The following is a 22,500-nucleotide window of genomic DNA, read 5'->3' on the forward strand; positions in this document are numbered from 1 at the left end:
TCTACCTTAAAGCCTCTGTGAGTGATGTAACGATTCCACTTCTGGAGGATCAGTGACAGTGTCCAGGCTTCCTGTCCCAGCTGTCCCACCCCTTCTCTCCAGCGCCAGTCGCCGGTGCTCATCTGGAGTCTGCTATTAGCCCATAACCAGGCTGTTTAGTCTTTACTCCAATGTGTGTGTGTGGGTGGGTGTGTGTGTGTGTGTGTGTGTGTGTGTGTGTGTGTGTGTGTGTGTGTGTGTGTGTGTGTGTGTGTGTGTGTGTGTGTGTGTGTGTGTGTGTGTGTGTATGTATCTATGTGTTTGCGCGTGTGTGTGTGTGTGTGTGTGTGTATGTGCGCATGTTTGAGTAGACATCTGTATATTTGCGTTTGTTAATTTGTAAATGTGTGTGTGTGTGTGTATTAGTGTCTTTCTGAGATGTTTATATGATTGTCATGGTTCTCATTTCAGACAAAGATGCTCATTTAGCCAAACTACCAGTAATAATAACTAAAGATGGTCATGCGCCTGGCCATGTTATACATACACATCTGTGTAAGTGTGTCAGTGTGTGAGTGTGCGTGTAAGTGTGTGTGTGTGTGTGTGTGTGTGTGTCTGTGTCTGTGTCTGTGTCTGTGTCTGTGTCTGTGTCTGTGTCTGTGTGTGAGTGTGAGTGTGTGTGTCTCTGTATGAGTGTGAGTGTGAGTGTGAGTGTGTGTGTGTGTGTGTGTGTGTGTGTGTGTGCACACTGTAAAATGAAATAGATTGATGCATGATATACTTTCATTCAGTGTGGACAGAACTAGTGGACACACACACATACACACGCTAACTCCACCCTATCTACTATGTGGAGGCAGAGATGCACCACTCTTATCTCAGAGTGGCAAATGTCCACCCCTGTATCTTCTCCATGTCACTAAGAAGAGTCTTAATCTGCCCCCGCCCGGGGTAACTAGCCCCTAACCCCATCTGCCCCCTGCGTCAGATGCCCTCCCATGGTTGGCAGTAAGATGTGCAATAATGCCATGTAGTTTTGTCGTTTTGTAAAATGTTTGTACTTTTAAATCTTTAGGATACACACGGGGCTTTGTCATAAATGGCGGGAGGATATTTAATGGCATTTCTACTTTTGCGTTGTAAAGATAGAGAATATTTTATAGAGCGATTAAAATCAACATTTTGACCAACCCATCCCGTAAGCTGTCTTGTCATTTTTTTTATGAGCACCTGCCTGCAGAACACATGCGCACTTCATTTCTCTGTGGAAAAAAAAGAAAAGTGAAAAAGTGTTCAATAAGGGTAGTCCAGTCTACAATATGGTTTCAGTTTCTTTGTACTCTACATGGGGCAGCTACACCAAAAAGTAAATTTCCACCAAAACCTCAAACCTCCGCCTCAACAGATGGTCTGTTATCTATGGTCACCCAAGACTTCTACCACAAAATATGGGTTCGGTGGGCAAGGCCACATCTCATGTTCCCTGGCAAGGATCTCTAGTTTTATCTAACAACACATATGATCACTGGCATTCTTGGAGTCCCTTCCGTCGCCCTGGTGGTTTATGAGATGTATATATGTGTGCGTGTGTGTGTGTGTCGGCATCCTTGGAGTCCCTTCCGTCACCCTGGTGGTTTATGAAATGTATATGTGTGTTTGGTAATTATTGTGTGTGTGTGTGCGTGTGTGCATCCTTTAAGTCCCTTGCGTCGTCCTGGTGGTTTATGAGATATGATGTCGCAACGCATAATGCAGCAGAGTGTGTGTGGTCCTAATGAGACTGGGAGTGCTACATCACAGGAAGTTAGATCTAACCATTTCCTGTTGGCCTCAGGCTTATTGCTGACTATTTCACCACGACAGAACAACACAGATCCCAAAATAACGGTTTTCTTTTTACTTCTTTTATTAAGTCTTTGCATTGAGAGCATTGTGCGCTTTTTCTTTCTTTTTTTTAAGTCATTATGTTCTTTTGTGTGTATTTTTTCTACAAAAGAGACATTTGTATATACCACAACATCGGTCAGTCAGCAGTGCAAAGGACCTGTCCAAACACACACACACACGGCAGACGTGCATGAAGTCGGTTCATGGGAGTGCTAGACGTGGCTGTTCTGATGTAATGCAAATAACAGCCAAGTCTTGAGTGGCTACCACCCAAGTCTGGCTTGGATGCATGCCGGATCTCAACCGGATCTCATGTCTGAGACATGCCATTGGCTTAATCAGAAGGTGGAAAACACATGGCCGACGATATCGTCGTCTGAGTCATTCACAAAAACAAAAACAAAAACATACCCAATGTTTGGACAGGCCCCAAATGAACATGAAAATCAACTCAACGTATGTGTCCGTCTCGACTTAGACACTGATGAGATGACTGGATTGGTTCAGGACTAGTTCCGGATGTAATCCAGATCCACATCAGAGTCGGCAGTCAGAGAAGAACATTTGGGGGGGGGGGGGGGGGGGGGGGGCAGTCCTGGAAGAAATTACCTTCAAGGAAAAAAAGATGACGAGAGAAATAGAATGTAATTTCTAAGGAGGGAACATGGGCATGGGGTACAGAGATAAGCAGGGGTATTGCAGTGTACAAATTTAAGGTGCTGGGGTGCAGTGGGTTATGGGTAATGTAGTCAGGATGCAGGCGTACAAGTAGGTGTAATATGTGATCTGAAAGGTTGGTGTTAAAGTTTACAAATGGGTTTTGCATTAAGTGTGCAATGTAGGGGGATGTGAGTCTACCCTGCTGTTTTGTGTAGTCTGCCAGAGCAGGGTATAGGGGTGTGTGCCAATCCGCCTCCTATCCAGGTCTAAATGGGTGATGGGTGCTGTGTGAGGACAGGTCCCTGGGCGATGGGCGCTGTGTGAGGACAGGTCCCTGGGCGATGGGAGGGTGCGCAACGGCATGGTCTCTGTTGACCATGATAAGAAGGGTAACAGTGGCTGCTGTTGGTTACATCATGTAAGGCAAGGGTGGACAGTGTGTATTGCTGTGTGTGTGTGTGTGTGTGTGTGGTTTCAGGTTAGAGTGCGAACGAATGCTACTGGGCATAGTGTGAACGGGTAAGGTGTAAACGGCGGCTTATGGCGGAGCCAATCTGACCCTGATCTGGCGTGGATCTGTAGTGTCAGAGTCGGGTGTTTTTATGGTGTGTGTGTGTGTGTGTGTGTGTGAGGGTGTGAAGACTGAAGTGAGGTAGGGGGTCCAAACGGTAGTGAGGAGCTGTGGGCATTTAGGTCCGACTCTCGGACGACACCGGACTGTGGCCCGGTCGTGTGTGTGTGTGTGTGTGTGTGTGAGAAGAGAGTCTGGATGAGGCTGCGTTTGATCTGGACTGGGCTGGGGCTCTGTTCTCACTGAGGGAGCAGGGTGGGGGGAGAGGGAGGGGGGCGAGGGGGGATGGCAGCGGACAGCAGTGAGCGCGGGGGGCATGGAGAGTCCTGAGTTGAGCTGGTTGCCGTGATGAGCGTTGTTGGGAGGGATGCTGCTGGCTGAGGGGTCCTCGGGGAGAGTTCCAGGCTGCCCAGAGAAATGCCCGAATCAGTGCTCTGGCTGCGGCCGCTGCCTTCACAAGGGTCCTCCTCCTCTTCCTCTTCCTGCAACGCTGCAAGCTCTGCCTCCAACAGCGGGAACGTCCGGCGTTCCCATGGCAATCTCACCTGTCATCAGAGAACAACAGCAAAAATCACCGGTCATGAGAGAACAGCCGCAGTGCATGACTGCCTTCTCCGTCTCATGCTGCCTGAACTAGTGATCCTCGAAACTTCTGTTTTCTGTAACATCTTATTCTAGAACGTCTGTTTTCTGAAACATCTCACTCTAGAACGTCTGTTTTCTGAAACGTCTCATTCTTGTGGTTGCCCTCATGAGTTTTGCTTTTCAAGAAAGTTCAAGCTCACCAAAAGCAAACTGTTTAAATTGTAGAATCACTCTAGTGTACACACACTTGCGCTCACACGCACGCACACACTCGCACAAGCACGCACGCACACCCACACATACACACCCGCCCGCCCATCCACACCCACACCCACACACACCTGCTGTTCCTCTTCGGGCTGGAGGAAGCTGGCATCCTCTGGGTCTGTGGAGGGAGGGGGGCTGACTGGAGAGCTCTCCCCCTCCGCTGGGTATCCCTGTCTGGGGTCTGGAGATGCTGGCGACACATCCAGAAGCCTGGAGCCCCACCTGCCCTCCCCGTGGAACGAGGAGGACCTGAGAGAGAGCAGGGATTTATTGGATCAGTGGTGGAGCTCCCCCGCGTCCTTGTCTGATGTGTATGGTTTTTGTGTGGTGTGTGTGTGTGTGTGTGTGTGTGTCTCACCTGCCACGGCGTCGTCTATGTGCCGAGTTGCGCCAGCGACCCCGTTCTCTACCTTCACACACAGCGTGACGACTGAGAAACACTCCATCAGTCGGGTCTTCCTCAAACTGACACACACACACACACACACACACACACACACACGATACATTGTTTCAACAAATCAACAAGACAACATAGGAATGAAAAAACACTGACTTTCAGTTATGCGCTACATGACAGATCTTTGTCAACAGATCTATATAGGAATGACATTGGGCCCCAATTTAAAAAAACAACAAGAGACCGCACAGTGAGAATAGGCAAGGATGCCCATATCTGCTCATTTCACTGCTTTGTGTCAATGAGAATAGGCAGGGATACCTAGATTTGTTCATTTCATTGACACAAAGCAGGGCGTCAAGCATATATGGGTTAACTAATAAGTGGAATGAAGTAATTCTTTATCAGCCAATCACAATGATTCGATCATACCTTACATTAACATGGAGCTCAATGACTTCTACAACGGAGAAAACAGCACATTTGTGGTCGTGAACGGAGCATTTTACACCAGAAGAGACTTTAGTTCTCCCACATCTGTGCAGACACACACCCCAGCCACTGACCCACCCATGTTTGCGCTTAGAATCTTGCTCATATTATGAAATCCGCTAAATGATTTTGCCAGGTTGTTAAATTAGCTATAGGTCATGTGCAGCGGACATTGCATGTTGCCAGCCACATTGTCAGTGAAATTCGGGCCCATTGAGTGTAAATATAGCAAACATATTCATAAATATATATTAAAAAAATATACACTTAAACACACACACACACACACACACACACACACACACACACACACACACACCTCCTCTGGTTCTGGCTCTCCCGGAAGCTCTTTCAGCTGCTGTGAGTGTGTGTAGTCTGGAAGGGCAGGGGGTGACACTTCACTTTCATCACCTATTTCCCTCCAGCTAGTGGGAGTAAGAGAGAGAGAGAGAAAGAGAAAGAGTGAGGAGGCAAGGGAGAGAGAGGAAGATATGGACAGAAGAAGGAAGAAATAAAGAAAGCAAAGAAAAGGTTAACGGGTATCAAACAGCTCATAAAAAAGGAAGGAAGAACTGCTTTGATCCAGAGGGATGGACCATTGTACCAGGTCTAGGTCAGGTCCAGGACAGAACCTACCTTACAATCTAGATCAACAAGATGTGTGTGTGTGTGCGCGCATGCGTGTGTGTGCGCGTGTATGCGTGCGTGTGTGTGTGCGTGTCATGCGTGCGTGTGTGTGCGTGTCATGCGTGCGTGTGTGTGCGTGTGTGTGTGTGTGTGTGCGCGTGTATGCACGTGCGTGTGTGCGTGCGTGCGTGCGTGCGTGCGTGCGTGCGTGTGCATGTGTGTGTGTGTATAGACCTGGGAGTAATGATCTCCTTGTACTGGAGTTTCTGCACTCGTGCTCCGAGTCCCGTCAGACCCATGGGCATCACCAGGTTATCGATGTCAAAAGAGCTTTCCCCTCGTCGCCGGCGCAAGGGCTGCCAGCCAACACACACAGACAGGGATATACATAAATATTCTATACAACCACTCTTTGTACGATAAGAACTGCATAGAGAAAGATATACATAGAGATGCACATATAAAGTCCTGTGCAAAAGCTTAAGGAATTTGTCATAACACATTGATTTGCTTCTGCATTAGAAGGACATTCCTTTTGAAACTGATTTAGGTATTTTTGGTTTACTGAATGTTGTCTGTTAATTGACAAAAAAGTTAAAACTATGTAATTTTGAAAGCATTCTCACTTGACAACTTCGTTTCATATATGCTTAAAACTTCTGCACAGTTTATTATTTATTCTGCCAATAAAGCTAATTTGAATTTGATAGAAGAGAGAGAACAGAGGGGCCAACTACAGGCACTTGGCTGAGTAGGTCACTCCTGGAGCGCCGTCTTACCTGACTGGCTGTACCTGGAGCGTGGGGCAGGACAGACAGAGGCGGGAGATTTGTGATTCGCTGTGTCAGCAGTCCAGGACTGAACACACCTCTGTGGTTCCTGCCACTGATTCCACCTGCAGAGGAGCGCGTGTGTGTGTGTGTGTGTATTAGAGAGGGAGATGGGGTGAAAACAGCACCATGGTTGAGGCTAATGCTATCAAGCCTGATGTTCATATATCATACATTATATAAAATGTACAGTTGTAGATATCGTACATTATATAACACTTCAGTGTGTGTGTGTGTGTGTGTGTGTGTGTGCGCGTATGTGTTCAGGTAGAAGGTAACACTCACCTGTACTGTGCTGCAGTGGGGGTAACGTAGTCGGTGGGCGGGGACACACTAGTCTTCTCCTCACACGCCCCATCCTCTGAGTTCCCTGACCCCGCCTACTCAACCCAGGGGGAGGGGCCGACAAACCTGTCCGGCGCAGTGCATTCTGGGAAACACCGACCAGCGGAGATGTCCCACACTGAACCACTAAAGGAATGTCTACAACACACACGCACACACAAACACAAACACACCCACACACACACTAAAATAAAACTACTTCATTTTAATATTGACATGCTGCAGGCTCTGGTCAAACAACACACTTCAGAACCTCCAGTTTACACTCATCTTCTCAAGACATGCTTCTTCTTAAAATGATAATCACATTTTTTCAACCTTTTCAAGATGGAATAATTTGTATGAACTATTGGTTCATACAGCCAATAATATTTTCTCGTTTTACCTACCTAACATTTACCTTAGCTCAAAATAAACTAACACTCTGTTATCTGTGTGTATTATCACCTGAAGGGAGAGTAAGAACAGGATGCACACACAGGTCCAGCCGTGAACGTCGCAGCTTCACACATTCGCGTATGTCATGTGGCGGGCGCGGTGGTCCACCACCACACAACACACACACTACCGAAGGCCCACACGGGCACGGCAATGACACCGCCTGGACCGCCACAGGAGAAATAAGGCATCAGGACACACCCCGCAGCAGCCTCTACCAGACCACATCTGGTCATACAGCACCATGTCAGAAAACTGCGACACCACACCGGCCGCTGCTGTCTGTTACCATATCTAGTACATCTAGACTACATCACACGGCAGAATCATTCATTTCATGTGTACTCTACTTTTTGTTTATGTATGGCCATGTGTGTGTGTGTGTGAAAATGTGAGAATGTGAACGTCACCTTTGACCCCAAGGCCGGAAAAGCCTCCAGGCGGAGGAGCTTGTGCCGTCGTAGTCGTGGCAACGGACAGACACGAGCGGCAGAGGCTGTAGGCGGGGGGAAGGGAGGGGGTGTAGTGTCTTCAGCCTTGGTCTTCCTGAGTGTTTCACCGGCAGAGGAGGACCTGAGAAAAGGCAGGGAGTGTCAGGGAGCCTTCTAGTTGTGTGCCAACCGACCCAAGCGGATCTGGCCTGCATCCGTGTCGGATGTGGATTAGAACTGTAGATCAGGCTGTTCCAGAGTCACTGGGCGTCTGTACGGCTGTACAACCTTGGCTGTCAGGTTGCTAAAGTAAAAGTCCAAGGTGAAACACTGCCCTCCTTCTACAGTATTTAAAGCTAAATGCATCTTTGTGAGAGAGAATGTGATGTGTGTGAGTTTGTGTGTGTGTGTGTGTGTGTGTGTGTGTGTGTGTGTGTGTGTGTGTCTGTGAGAGAGAAAGAGCGAAGGGAAGAAAGAAAGAAAGAAAGAAAGAAAGAAAGAAAGAAAGAAAGAGAGATAGAGAGAGCCTCTATTTGTGTGTATGAGAGTGAGTGGGTGGGAGTGTGTGAAACATTCTCACCTGCAGGTGGCACTGTTTTGTGATGGGGGAGGTCTTGGGACTCTGATAGGTGTGTCAGGAACTGTGCGCACCTGCGCACACACACGCACGCAGACACACATCTCAAATTAGGCTAATGCACAGTTAACTCAGATAACAAAAGGCCAGTGTACAAATATACATAACAGTGTGCAGATATACACACCACAACATTCACAACACACACACAACATACCTCACTGATTCACTCAAATACACAACATCTCACACACTGAGCACCACACACAAATACACACAACATACTTCACACACCTCTGCAACACACTAAAATACAAAACATACCTCACACTCACTAGCACAGTCAAACGCAACATATACTGTACACACATAACAATTGCAGTGGCAAAATATATAAACATGCATACGCAAAAATGTATAATAGTTCCGTGAGCATACACGAGTGCAGACACACACAGATTGCTGGTTCCAACTGGTTACCTTGCCCTGGCGGAGTTGAGTGTAGAGTTCCGTCAGCGCCCTTATTCTGTACTCCAGCTCAGACACCTGGGCCTGCAGCCACACCCATCTGCTGCCTAGCCACGCCCTCTCCTGGGCCCACTGCATCTCTTTTGCCCGCCGTCTGAGACACACACACACACGAACCAAACCAAAAACAGACAGACAGAGGGGGACAAAATATTTTTCAACAAATGGCTGATATAGTGTGTGTGTGTGTGTGTGTGTGTGTGTGTGTGAGAGAGAAACAGACAGTGTCGTCCATTATTATCTACACCTCAGGTCTAACACTATCTGAGTTTATTGTGTGTGTGTGTGTGTGTGTGTGTGTGTGTGGTGTTACAGTGCTGACAAATATCTTCTAACCAACCTTCCATCTTAAATGTCAGTGATCATGCCTATTGGCCAACCCCATGTTTGTGCAGGCCTATTTCAGTCTCTGTGTGTGTGTGTGTGTCTCAGACAGAGAGAGTGTGTGAATGAGTCGCCTGTATTTACCAATACCTCAGGTCTGACACACTCACACTGCTTTAGCAGAGCGCAAGAGCGTCCCTCTTCTCCTCACCGCTCCCTCCACCACCTCCTCTTCTTCCTCCTCCTCCTCCTCCTCCTCACTGTCGCTGCTTCCTCCGGAACTGCTGGCCGTGTGGTCCGAATCCAGAGCGCCCCCTGCCGCGCAGAGCACCTCACTGCAGTTGTGCGCCATCCGACTGAGCTCCCTCCTGGAACTGTGGGACAGCACCGCAGGCTTCCGGTCACCGGATCCCCGCGACGCCCTCCTCAGGCCCTGCAGCTGCTGGCTCACGTGCCTCTCCACCTGCTTCACCTGCACGGCCTGTAAGCGCCGCAGCACGCGCTCCGATCGCTCCTCCAGCTCCGCCTGGCGCCGGGACGCCTCACCTGAGGCTTGCTCCACCTGGGTGTCCAGCTTCACTGGAGTGTCTTCAGCCTCAGCACCTGACGAGTCCGCATCTGAGACGCAGAGTAGCACTGCCTCTTGAGTAGAGCTTGCTCCATCATGTGAACCACCGTTCCCTCTCTGCTCGCTGATACCAGCCGCTGGTCGACTGTGCTTGTTGGGTAGGACTGTGCCTTGCGGGGGTAGTGCCTTGCTACTGCCGTTTAAATCGCAGCGTCCATTCTCACCGTGGCCGTTGTGATATCCCGAAGTACTGGCCAGGAACGAGCGCACACGGTACAATCTCACGCGTCCTTTGGACGTGCGGCAAGGTGCCATGTCGATGCTGTTTACATTACTAGCGTCACCTGCCACATGTGGACACACTGTGGAATTGGACTTATGAGACCCAGCTGCGCTCGAGCGCCTGACCTGATGCTGTTCACAAACACCCTCATCCCCTTGATTCGATCCGAGGCTTTGACTGCCGTTATCGTTATCAGATACGCTGCTGTGACTCTCAGTGAGGTTCAGTAGCGTGCCACCGGAATCCTGGTGTATTCCACTCCCCGTGTCTAAGCTGCCGCAGTCCGCAACGCTGGCCGTGCCTGCGTAGCACACCCGTTTGGAATCAAGAGTGTAACTGCATCCCCGGCGTTTACTGTTCGCCGATTGTGCGTTTTGATGACCACATCTTGCGGCGGCAGTCATTGAAACAGCCCCCTCGGTCTGAGACTGCCCTTTAAAGTTCCTCCTCCCGGTGACCGGGGCTTGCGGTTTGCTCGCTCTGCGCTCGCCTTTCGAAGACGCAGAGTCCATAAAACACCGACGCTCGCCCCCGTGCCTCAAGCCTTCTGGTTCGTGATCAATATTAATGCCGTTATTTTCTCCGGGTCTATCACATTGTCTGCCGACCGCATCACAACCGAGCCCACCAGAATCCCCATACTGCCCACACGCACCCGGTCGTTCGCGTATGATAATGCTGTCCGTGTTGCCGTTCACAAAGAAGCTGGCGGTGGTGTTATTCTTTTTCTGCTTCCCGGTGCCCGGCTCTGCAGTGATGCAGGGAGCAGCGGCTTTGTCCCAATCGCTGTTCGGCTGGGCCTCCGCCACGCGACTCTCCTGGTCACAGCATTCCGTAGAGGTGGTGGTAGTAGCGGTGGCCACGGCGCTGTACCCCCCGTCCCCGTTCATAGGCTCTCCGCAGCCGCGTCCCCTCGCGCAGCGGCTGCCATTCTGCAGACGCCCGGCCCCGCCAGCACCCACCCCCGCTGCCCCGGCTGCGCTGGCACTCATTTTGGGCCGACTGAAGTAGTAATACATCGCCGTGTCCTTGGCATGGCCAGGCAGCCAGCCTGAGGCAGCGATGGCGACGATGCTCCGACTGTGCGGATTTTTCCCTTTTAAATTTTAATTAAATTATTTATTTTAATACGGAGGTAGACGGGGTTCCCTTCCTGCCCGTCTCGCTCTGCCTCTCCCTTCTTGTAGCCGTCAGCAGCAGTACTCCTTTTTCTCAGTGCGCAGGCGCCACTATTAGCCCAACCCGCTCCAGGGGTGAGGGCATTTTGAGTTGACTAGCAAACATGAAAGGCTATATTGGATTCAGAACAAGCATGGTTGTGGACTTTGAATAAACTCCCTACACTATCACCTTCACTTTATCAATTTTACCACCCATTACAAACCAGGTGGCATTTAGGCAGTGACTGCAAAAACAACCGAATTCAGTCCATGATTAAAGAGTATATGTGAAAGAAATGCTGGTTACCATTTCCTTTGAAATGTGTAGGCTACTGGCTGTGTAGCCTAATCGTTTTGTTCAATGAAGTGGATCTGAATAACAATAGGCTATGCATCCTCCTAAAACAGAGCTGTTGTCCTTCATCGCGAGAGCATGGCTCCGTGAGTGCGGGATGACGCAGTGCCCCTGCCGCACGTAGGCGGAGTGTTTGCTTGCTCTCGGCAGTTGGTTGCTCGAGTCATTCAAGCAACGTAGTTCAAAAAGGTGAGCCAAATAACAATGGCGACCCAATCTGGCGGGCTAGCCGGAGGACTAACCAGCCAGACGAGCAGCAGCTCATCCCTCAGCAAGAAAAAGGATGGCACGCCCTCGGCCAAGTTCTGGGAGAGCACGGACACCGTGGCACAACTGGAGGGGGTTCGAGTATGGATCGGGAAACACTACAAAAAGGTAGTTAAGCTTAACATGCTCCCTGGCTATCCCCCTTCTCTTAAAGCTAACTAACTCTGGCCAGATGTGGTAGCAATATCTGTTGCAAAAATACTCACGCCAGATGTTGATGATACTTTGAGGGAAAGCTGCTTCAACAGAACATCCAGGCAGGGAGCTAAGCTAGCGCTCTGTTTTTAGCTAACCGTTAGCTTCAGACGAATCAGTGTGCCGCTTTTTCTGTCATAGCCTGCTGTATCAGAATGTGTCCTTATTTATACTGTCACAAGTAGCGCAATAGTTACAAAACAACAGGGCGATGCTCAACCATTGGCCCATACTGCCACATGCAGTAGCGGTATGGAGCAACATTATAACGTTTGTACCAGTGTCTGATCGTGCCTTTGACAGCGAGGAAGCAGATGATGGGAGTGTCGGATAGATCATGCGTGTGTTTACCTTTCGTTGCGTGTGTCTGCTCAGTGCGCATGTTGGAATGTTTAGACAGCACACGCTTTTACCTTACGCCTATCACCTCTACCCTATTATAGACAGATTCGCCATAGAAAAGGGCTTCAGAACAGAGCTTTTGAGATGTATAAGCTGTCTTTCAATTGTTATGTGGTAACGCTGAGGTGGTCAATGGATGTTCTCCCCTCTCCACCTGTTTCTGTCTCTATCACTCTCATCCCTGTCTTCTGTCCCACTTTTCCTTCGCTCTGTTTTCAGTATTCTCTCTCTCTCCCCCAATCTCGCTTTCTCTCCCTCCTGTGTTTCTCTCTCCCTCCCTCCCTCCCCCATCCCCCCCCCTCTCTCCCCCTGTCTGTGTGAAGTATGTGCAGGCGGATGATCTCTCTCTCTCTCTTCCTTGTCTGTGTGTAGTATGTGCAGGCGGATGATATCTCTCTCTCTCTCTTCCTTGTCTGTGTGTAGTATGTGCAGGCGGATTTCTCTCTCTCTCTCTCTTCCTTGTCTGTGTGTAGTATGTGCATGCAGATTTCTCTCTCTCTCTCTCTTCCTTGTCTGTGTGTAGTATGTGCAGGCGGATGATATCTCTCTCTCTCTCTCTTCCTTGTCTGTGTGTAGTATGTGCAGGCGGATGATCTCTCTCTCTCCTCCTTGTCTGTGTGTAGTATGTGCAGGCGGATGATCTCTCTCTCTCTCTTCCTTGTCTGTGTGTAGTATGTGCAGGCGGATGATATCTCTCTCTCTCTTCCTTGTCTGTGTGTAGTATGTGCAGGCGGATGATCTCTCTCTCTCTTCCTTGTCTGTGTGTAGTATGTGCAGGCGGATGCTCCCTCTGGAAAAACCCTGGCCTCTCTGGTGCTGCAGCTGCTCCAGTTTCAGGAGGAGGCCTTCGGGCGCCACAGCACCAACCCCTCCCTCACTAAAATACCTGTGAGTGTGTGTGTGTGTGTGTGTGTGTGTGTGTGTGTGTGTGTGTGTGTGTGTTTGTGTTTGTGTCTTTGTGCAAGTTTGTTTGTCTTTGTGTGTGTGTGTGTGTGTGTGTGTGTGTGTGTGTGTGTGTGTGTGTGTGTGTGTGTGTGTGTGTGTGTGTGTGTGTGTGTGTGTGTGTGTGTGTGTGTGTGTGTGTGTACTCCAGTTTATGTTTTCATGTGTTTCCCTCATTCAGATGAAGTGTTTCATGGACATGGCGCCAGGCGGCCCTCTCTGTCACATCCTTGGCACAGTCTACAAGTTCAAGATGGACCAAGGCTGGTGAGCGACTGAGTGGGCTAGAGTGCAGGAGGATTAGAAACAGGGAAGAGAGAGTGTGTGTGAGGTTGTGTGTTGTGTGTTGTGTGTGAGATTGTGTCATAACACACATTTATTCCCTCTCGGAAAATTAAACTCAGCTACGAGTCAGTCTTATAATGGACAGCTACAAAGAGAGAGAGAGAGAGGGAGAAAGAGTGTGTGTGTGTGTGTGTGTGTGTGTGTGTGTGTGTGTGTTGTGTGTGTGTGTGTGTGTGTGTGTGTGTGTGTGTGTGCTGAGTGTGTGTGTGTTTGGATATTTGGTCCTGGGTGGTCCTGGATATTTGAACTGACCCACATTGCTCTAATGACAGATATCAACAGTATGTGATTGGCTATTTGAACTGATCCACATTGCCCTGATGACAGATAACAGCAGAATGTGATTGGGTTATGTGAAATACAACCCAGTCAGTCATGGATAAAAAGTATTGTGTGATGTTAGAGCAGTGGCGTAGCGGGTGTTTTGGCCGCCCTGTGCGGTAGCCAAATTCGCCGCCCCCCCTTCAAGGAGGATTTCCTACTGGTGCGAAGTTTTGTTATTGTTGTCAATATGCCTTTGAAGTTCCGTGATTTTTTTGTCCTAGCGTCATAAAAACTACATCCCCATAAACCTCGAATCTTCTTTACAGATATATACAGTTTGAAAAATAATAAAAATGAGCACTTTTGGCTATTCATATGTTAAATGCATGGTAAAGAAGGCGGTGAGGACAAACGTATCCACTTTGAGTTGCTATGGTCACCTAGCTAACTAGTTAAGTTAATAAGGATAACTAAGGATCTAACATTAAACGATTTAAATGGAAGAGTCCCATTTCCATTAAATGATAGCTAGTTTAGCTGATGTTAAAGTCTCCTCGATTTAACTGATCAAATTATAAAGGGAAAAGCTAGAAACCTTCAGGGTGCCTGTGCCACTTTGTATGAACGAGTTCATTCATGAGTTCATATTGACACATATAAAACACGAAGAGTTCAGCGCATGTACAGTGGGGAAAATAAGTATTTGAACCCCTGCCAACTTCGCAAGTTTGGCCACTTGCAAAGAAATGTGTGATCTAGAATTGTAATGGTAGGTGTATTTTAACAGTGAGAAACAGAATATCAACAAAAAAATCCAGAAAACTGCATTTTATAAGATTTATGACTTTATTTGCATTTGATGCAAAAAATAAGTATTTGAACCCCCAAGCAAACAGCAATAATCCTGGCTCCCAATGGCCAGTTATGTGCCCAAAAAGCACACAGATTAGTCCTCATTAGGTCTAACAAGGTATACCTGATCTCAACTGATGACCTGTATAAAAGAAACCTGTCCAAAGAATCATACTTCACACCTTCAACCTCACCACCATATGGGCAAGACCAAAGAGCTGTCCAAGGACGTCAGAGATAAGATTGTAGACCTGCACAAGGCTGGAATGGGCTAAAAAACCACCGGCAAGCAGCTTGGTGAGAAACAGATAACTATTGGTGCGATTATTCATAAATGGAAGCAACACCAAACAACTGTCACCCGCTCTAGGTCTGGGGCTCCATGCAAGATATCCCCTCGTGCGGAATCAGTGATCATTCGGAAGGTGCAGAATAACCCCAGAACTACACAGGGGGAGCTTGTGAATGATCTCAAGGCAGCTGGGACCAGAGTCACCAAGAAAACCATTGGCAACACACCACGCCGTCATTTTTTGAAGTACTGCAGCACTCGCAAGGTCCCCCTGCTCAAGGAAGCGCATGTACAGGGCCATCTGAAGTTTACCATTGCACACTTGAATGATTCTAGGGAGGATTGGGAGACAGAATGTGGTCAGATGATACCAAAATCAAGCTCTTTGGCATCAACTCGACTTGCCGTGTTTGACAGGGGGGGGAATGCTGAATATGACCCCAAGAGTACATCATACCCACCATCAAGCATTGTGGTGGAAACATTATGCTTTGGGGCTGTTTCTCTGCCAAGGGTACAGGACGACTCCACCGCATCAAGGGGACTATGGATGGGGCCATGTAACGTGGAATATTGGGCTTGAACCTCATTCCCTCATTCCCTCCCATTGAAAACACAACCTTAAAGATTTGGAGAGGATCTGGAAAGAGGAGTGGACCAAAATCCCTCCTGAGATGTTTGTAAACCTGGTGACCAACTACAAGAAACGTCTGACGTCTGTGCTTGCCAATAAGGGTTATTCCACCAAGTACTAAGTCATTTTTGTCAGTCAGTTTTGGGGGTTCAAATACTTATTTTTTGCATCAAATGCAAATAAAGTCATAAATGTTATAAAATGCATTTTTCTGGATTTTTTTGTTGATATTCTGTTTCTCACTGTTAATATACACCTACCATTACAATTATAGATCACACATTTCTTTGCAAGTGGCCAAACTTGTGAAATCGCAAGGGGTTCAAATACTTATTTTCCCCACTGTATAACCTTACCTATTTGTGCGTAAAGAATGCTGATATGAAATATGAAAACAACCAGAAGAAACATCTATGTCTATAATGTTCTTCATAAACGTAAGATACCCTGCTTGACAATGATGCAGACTGCAGTCCTGGAGTAAAATTAAACACAAAGACGTTCCACCACACGCGAAGGTCGCGGGAGATTTTTTTTTTAAACAGTCGAACTAATACATTGCAAAGTGGACGCTAGGGAGACCGCGCCACTTCTATATTCTAAATTCGGCCATTTGGGAAAACAACAATTATCAAAAAATGACAAACTAAAAAATCAAAAGAAAGTAATCAAATTATAGTATTGTCCGCCCCCATTCAATTGGCCACCCTGTGCGGTCCGCACACCCCACGCTACGCCACTGTGTTAGAGTGTCGACACATCATCATCATCGTTCATTTTCATAACAGCATAGCAGCATGTGATAAGAGCTGCTATTGCAGCTACCTCGGTGCACCTTTCATTCAAACGGATCTAAGTGCCACAGTAACCAAAAAGGAACTAGCATGTCTGCCTGTCTGTCTCACTCACTCACTCTCTCTCTCTCTCTCTCTCTCCCTCTCTGTCTTTTCTCTCTATCTGTCTGTCATTCCCCAGGCGAAGGTTTGACCTGCAGAACTCCTCCAGGATGGATCGGAACCTTGAGATGTTTGCGGCTGTGGAGAAGGCCCTGGTGCAGGTACTGATCCATGTGCAGTTCTTGCAGCAGCTCAGGCCTCTGGTTCTGATCCGTGTTAGACCAGGAACCGGGTCAGCTGCTGTACTAGCACAGTAAATTAGGCACCTGTGACTGGAGAACTAGTGTTTGTGTTATTATTATTATGAGTAGTAGAAGTAGTAGTAGTAGTAGTTATTGTAGCAGTTGTAGTAGTAGTAGTAGTATTGAGTTTAATGCACACATTAAATTGAATGAATGTGATTTTGAACTGAGGTGGTTTATTGTAGTGTGTGGTGTACTGATACAGTGTGTGTGTGTGTGTGTGTGTGTGTGTTTGATAGAATGGTTGCCTGGCGTGGCCTGTGGTTTATCTGTCAGCGGGTCTGGAGCAGCGACTAGCCAGTCGAGTCAGTGACATCATCACTCATCACCAGGTCAGTGACATCATCACCCTGTGACAGAGGGAAAGATACGGGCATAGCACCAGAATGTGACGGAAGATGGAGCTGGTGTTTGTGTGTTTGTGTGTTTGTGTTGACACTGCTTAGCTCAGAGTTTCTCAGTGACCTTTCACTTCAATTTTGAACTTTTCTCTCCCTCTCCGTTTCCCTTTCTCTCCCTCTCTCTCTCTACCTCTCTCTCAATCTCCCTCTTTCTCTCCTTTTCTCTCCTTTTCTCTCCTTTTCTCTCCCTCTCTGTTTCCCTCTCTCTCTACCTCTCTCTCAATCTCCCTCTTTCTCTCCTCTTCTCTCCCTCTCTGTTTCCCTCTCTCTCTTCCTCTCTCTCCTTCTCTCTCTCTCAGGGTTCTCTAACAGAGGACAAGGCTCAGGCCACACATCATGTCTATCCTTCATTGACCACACAAGAGGAAGGTTAGTGTTGCATAACTTCTGTTTATATCTCTGTGTATGTCTGTTTGAATGTAATTGTGTGTATGTGTGTACGCGTGCAATTTTCTCATGTGATTGGTTGTGGTTGTGGGCTCATGTGTGTATGTGTTTGAGAGTGTTTGTGAACGCTTGTGTGTGTATGTGTTTGAAAGTGTGTGTGTATACGTGTGTATATTTGTTTGACTGTGTGTGTGTGTGTTTAAGAGTGTGTGTGTGTGTGTGTGTGTGTGTTAGAGAGTGTGCGGGTTTGAGTGTGTGTGTTTGAGTGTTAACTCTCAGCATCCATCGCCTGCAGATGAGTGGCTGAGGCCGGTGATAAGGAGAGAAAGACACATGCTGGTGCACTGGGGAGGCTACCCTGACAGGTGACGCATGCAAACACGCACACACACACACACGTTCACACACACACACACACACGTGCACACATACACACATACACACACACACGTGCACACACACACACACACACGTGCGCACACACACACACACACACACACACACACACACACACACACACACACACACACACACACAGAGAGAGGCGCAAACACACACAGAGGCAGACATACATTTCCAGATAGATACAAACACTGATGCTCATTTGGTCACATATGCACTCAAAGAACACACACACAAACACACACATTTACTATTTTGTCTCTCTCTTTCACTCTGTGCCTGTGTGTGTGTGTGTGTTTGTGTGTGTGTGTGTAGTTATGACAGTTGGCTGTCGGGCAGTGATGTTGAGGGCGAGGTGGAGGAAGCCCCGAGTGCAGGTCGGCAGTGGAAGGTGAGTCACTCGTTAAATATTAAATAAATATAAATAACTAATTAACAACCAGAATGAAGTATGAACATGCACCATATGCCAGGAAAACATCACCCTTGTAGTAATTTACCATTGGATAAACACATACCATAAACCTGTACTTCAACTAACTAACATGTAATAATTAACTAAATAACCTGTAATCATTAACTAATCATCACCACAACAAATCATTACTGGAAACCCGACTTAGCAAGACCATGAACTTTAGAGGGGACTATTTTATAACCTGGGCCCTATTTTCCCATCTATTTGGGTCAAAAATGTTCCTATCGGAATTGGTTGAGTATTGGGTTACTGTGTCAAGTGGCAAACATCCGCGTGTTAGTAAAGCGCTTGTTTTCATCACTGACAGGCTCATAATGTTATTATAAGTATCTGACAAGATGGAACTGACCCACCACCATACACAGGCTGCGTAAGTCATCACGTTATTAAGAACACACGGCCCAGCCCTTGCCCTGTACGGCCAGCGTTGGTGTTGGTGTTGGTGTTGTGTGTGGCAGTGTTTGGTAGGTGATGGCTGCTCTTTCTCAGGTGCATGTGAAGTGGGCCTTAGACTTGGATTCGTTTAACGAGTGGATGAACGAGGAAGATTACGAGGTGGACACCAGCGGGAAGAGCTTCTGTCTTCGCCAGCGCATCTATACTCGTGATGAAGAGGTAGAAACACACACACTCACACATACACTCATGCGCGCACACACGCAGACACACGCACTTATACCCACACTGCCGGTTGCCATTTTAGAAAGTAGGGAAGTTTGGACTGTTTTAGTCCCATATATAGTGTTAATGACTGCTAAAGAGAGTCGAGCGTGTTAGTCCCGTAGATGACTGCTATAGGGAGGTTGCAGTGTGTGGAAGGTGGCTACCCAGTTTTGTCTCTCCACCCAGCAGGAACGAAAGACGAGTGGAAAGAAAAGGCGGAGGTCCCCCTCACCTCCACCGTCCGAGCCCAGAAAGAAAGGATCAAAGAAAGGGTAAAGTCTTTGTGCGTGTTCGTGTCTTTGTGCGTGTGTGTGTGTGTGTGTGTGTGTGTGTGTGTGTTTGTGTGTGTGTCACACCATACCTCTCAACCTTCTGGCCCGGGTCTCTCCATGTCGGAGTAATCTCTTTCAGAGAGTGTGTTCATTGGGAGTGAGTGGCTAGCTCTGCGTGCTAACTGGAGACTCTGGCTGTGTGCTAGGAGCGAGTGGCTAGCTCTGCGTCCTAACTGGATACTCTTGCTGTTTATAAGGAGCGAGTGGCTAGCTCTGCGTCCTCACTGGACACTCTTTAAATCGTTATTCACTACCGCAACACAAATGGCAGACTCTGTAGTGTGTTTTGGCCCTATGCCTATTATGTACAGCAGACTATCTGCACTTAATAACTGGCTAGCAGAATGGTGCTCATGCAATAACGTAGATTTCATAAATAACTGGCCAACTCGTCATACATGCGCTGCACTTAACCCTTGACGCTGTTGCACCACTAAAAAAGAGAATAAGAAAACTGAAAAAACTGGCCCCATGGTACACTGATCAGACTCGTGCACTTAAACAAACCACACGAAAACTAGAAAAAAAACGGTACTCCACCAAACTTGAGGTTTTCCTCCTGGCATGGAAGGATAGTCTTCTAAGCTATAAACGAGTACTCTCTGAGGCAAAATCAGCTTACTATTCTTCATTGATTGATAGTAATAAAAACAACCCAAAGTTTCTATTTAACACTATTTCTAGGCTAACAAAAAACCACAACACAATCGAACATTCTGTTCCCATAATCTTTAGTGGTAATGATGTCATGACCTTTTTCAATAATAAAATCCTTAAAATAAGAGAACAAATTCATAGTCTCCTCCCCCTCTGTGACCCTACACCCCTTCCAAAATGCGCAATGGCAACACCCCCTCAATCGGGTGCTCTCCTTGAATTCTTCGCACCCACCGACCTCCCTGAACTAAACTCCTTGATCCTCTCATCTAAATCATCGACGTGCCTACTAAATTCCCCACAAAATTACTTAAACTTGCACTTCCCGTATTAAGTGAGACATTACTCAATGTAATGAATAATTCACTAATTTCAGGATACGTCCCACAATCATTCAAAATAGCAGTGATAAAACCATCTCTCAAAAAACCTACCCTTGATCCCGATAATCTCGCTAACTATAGACCCATATCTAACCTCCCTTTCTTGTCAAAAATACTTGAAAAACTAGTAGCTAAGCAACTTACTTCCTTTCTACAACAAAACAAAATTGAAGAAACCTTCCAATCTGGTTTTTGGGCCCACCACAGTACTGAAACGGCCTTAGTCAAAGTCTTAAATTACCTACTAATCGCATCTGATCATGGGTGCACCTCAATACTAATTTTCTTAGACCTTAGTGCTGCTTTCGACACTATAGATCATCATATCCTGTTACAGAGACTTGAACATCACGTTGGCATCAAAGGCTGTGCCCTATCTTGGTTTAGATCTTACCTCTCTGATCGCCATCAATTTGTTCATGTCCATGATAAGTCGTCAAATCACACCAGAGTAAGCTACGGTGTTCCACAAGGCTCTGTCCTTGGACCACTGCTTTATTCCCTTTTATCTGCTACCCTTAGGTGCTGTCATAAGGAAACATGACATTAACTTCCACTGCTATGCTGATGACACCCAACTCTACCTATCCATGAAACCTGATGAAATTGTACATCTACCCAAGATAGAAGCTTGCCTCCATGATGTAAAATCTTGGATGGCTAACAACTTCCTGCTCCTCAACTCTGATAAAACTGTAAAGAGCCTCACAACACAATAAAGAGCCTCCAACTTATACAGAATGCTGCTACTCGTACACTCACCAGAAAAAATATGAACACATCTCACCGGTACTCACCTCTTTGCATTGGCTCCCCGTTAAAAGTAGAATCGATTTCAAAGTACTCCTGCTAACATTTAAAGCCCTGAACAACCTGGCTCCAAACTACCTCAAGGAATTAGTCGTCCCCTATTGCCCTCCAAGGCTGCTTCGTTCCCAGAGTGCAGGCCTCCTGGTAATTCCAAGAATATCAAAAAACACAATAGGAGGCAGAGCCTTTAGCTACCGAGTCCCCCTCCTCTGGAACAATCTCCCTGCCTCCATCCGAGATGCAGACACCGTACCTATATTCAAATAAAAATTAAAAACATTCCTTTTTAGTGCATCCTATCTCAAAAAGTAATTGCGTCGACAAACACAACAATCACCTGCTGTGCCAGCTACCCAGACATATCCGAACACAAATATTGTTCTAATAAAAATAAAAAATTAAAATATGTGCTACAGACAGCGCATGTTGTACTGCATAGGAAGGCCTTTACGGTTCCCGGGTACAGCATACGGTGTGTGTTGCGACTGTCACCAGCCAAATGGGCACTGCTGCCCTGCAACCCTAACAAAGCTTACAACTAAAATCTCCACATATACCAAACCAAACAAAATGCTCAATGCCAGCAAAACAAAAAATCTAAAGTCATGCAATACCCCCCTCACCAACAAAACTGGGCTATAGACAGCGTATGCTGTACCGTGGCCAGGAGCCGACTCAATCACTCATGTGCCAGCTTTGTTCTGGAAAAAGAAAGGTGTGCTGAGAGCTTCTTTTGAGTGTGGTTTGGGATGATTGACTTGTTGCTTCCTGTACAGCATACGGCGCGTGTTGCAACTGTCACCAGCCAATTGGGCACTGCTGTATACCCTGCGACCCTAAAGCTTACGAATGATATCTCCATAAGTACACTACCAAACTAAATGACAAATGCCAGCATTACTAAACATATCTTCTCCCTTTCTCTTTCTCTCTCTCTCCTTCCATATCATTTTGCTTATGCCTATAATAACACTGATAAAATAGCCATATTGCCTACTGTCTAATAGCCATATTGCCTACAAATCTACTACCCAAATGTATCTCCCTATCTGTTTCTGAAAATGATGTCTACTAACATAAATGTTCTCTCTCCCTTATAGCATGTTCCAATCGCTGATGGAAGTGGAAATATTGCTCCTCACCCCCACCACTCCTCATCTACTCACATGGACAGCTGAACTCTACCCACTCACTTTCTTCCTTTTCTTTCCCTACTAATCTAGACTATCTCCGCCATAGGACGCTGCTGTAGTCTCTCCACCTGGTCTACCTGGAGAAACCCTTGGCCAATTGCACCCACCGCCACTGCATTGCCGTACACTTACTCTACCCCATACCCTATGCTAGCA

At 47.1% G+C, this 22,500-nt stretch overlaps 3 protein-coding genes across 6 annotated transcripts in view; 2 read left to right on the plus strand and 1 right to left on the minus strand.

Annotated features, from left to right (window-relative positions):
- The window catches only part of kat2b (K(lysine) acetyltransferase 2B), a 26,971-nt gene extending 25,811 nt beyond the window's left edge, over positions 1–1,160 (plus strand). For both annotated transcript variants that reach the window (XM_080858803.1, XM_080858804.1), the window contains exon 18: positions 1–1,160. This exon is cut by the window's left edge and continues 1,363 nt beyond it. The gene's annotated coding sequence lies outside the window, so the exon portion shown is untranslated.
- Positions 1,161–2,477: 1,317 nt separating this feature from the next.
- Positions 2,478–10,906, minus strand: LOC308381429 (uncharacterized protein). The gene is made up of 12 exons (XM_080858993.1): positions 9,112–10,906; positions 8,570–8,711; positions 8,093–8,163; positions 7,492–7,654; positions 7,091–7,244; positions 6,584–6,781; positions 6,248–6,363; positions 5,703–5,824; positions 5,161–5,266; positions 4,308–4,414; positions 4,024–4,198; positions 2,478–3,642 (listed from the first exon to the last, which is right to left on the minus strand). The coding sequence occupies exons 1-12, from the start codon at positions 10,809–10,811 to the stop codon at positions 3,337–3,339; spliced, it is 3,360 nt and encodes a 1,119-aa protein (XP_080715119.1). The 5' UTR covers positions 10,812–10,906; the 3' UTR covers positions 2,478–3,336.
- A 603-nt stretch (positions 10,907–11,509) lies between these two features.
- smarcc1b (SWI/SNF related BAF chromatin remodeling complex subunit C1b) overlaps positions 11,510–22,500 on the plus strand; it is a 21,380-nt gene continuing 10,389 nt past the window's right edge. For 2 of the 3 annotated variants that reach the window (XM_080859599.1, XM_080859601.1), the window contains exons 1-10: positions 11,510–11,682; positions 12,940–13,059; positions 13,295–13,380; positions 16,476–16,557; positions 16,878–16,970; positions 17,339–17,408; positions 17,722–17,791; positions 18,144–18,219; positions 18,796–18,921; positions 19,156–19,241. In XM_080859599.1, coding sequence (XP_080715725.1) covers positions 11,512–11,682; positions 12,940–13,059; positions 13,295–13,380; positions 16,476–16,557; positions 16,878–16,970; positions 17,339–17,408; positions 17,722–17,791; positions 18,144–18,219; positions 18,796–18,921; positions 19,156–19,241 — 980 coding nt within the window. In that variant the 5' untranslated portion in view covers positions 11,510–11,511. The remainder of the gene's footprint in view (positions 11,683–12,939; positions 13,060–13,294; positions 13,381–16,475; positions 16,558–16,877; positions 16,971–17,338; positions 17,409–17,721; positions 17,792–18,143; positions 18,220–18,795; positions 18,922–19,155; positions 19,242–22,500) is intronic. The other variant, XM_080859600.1, reaches the window with a different exon arrangement.

Source organism: Sprattus sprattus, assembly GCF_963457725.1.
Source record: "Sprattus sprattus genome assembly, chromosome: 20".
Taxonomy (NCBI): Eukaryota; Metazoa; Chordata; class Actinopteri; order Clupeiformes; family Clupeidae; genus Sprattus; species Sprattus sprattus.

Excerpts from the sequence above, each read along its gene's own strand:
- LOC308381429 (XM_080858993.1), bottom strand. The coding sequence starts at position 10,811 with ATGTATTACTACTTCAGTCGGCCCAAAATGAGTGCCAGCGCAGCCGGG. Across the intron at positions 7,245-7,491 it reads TTCCGGCCTTGGGGTCAAAG|GCGGTGTCATTGCCGTGCCC; the intron begins GTGACGTTCACA and ends GTGGCGGTCCAG. Across the intron at positions 5,267-5,702 it reads AAGGAGATCATTACTCCCAG|CTGGAGGGAAATAGGTGATG; the intron begins GTCTATACACAC and ends TACTCCCACTAG.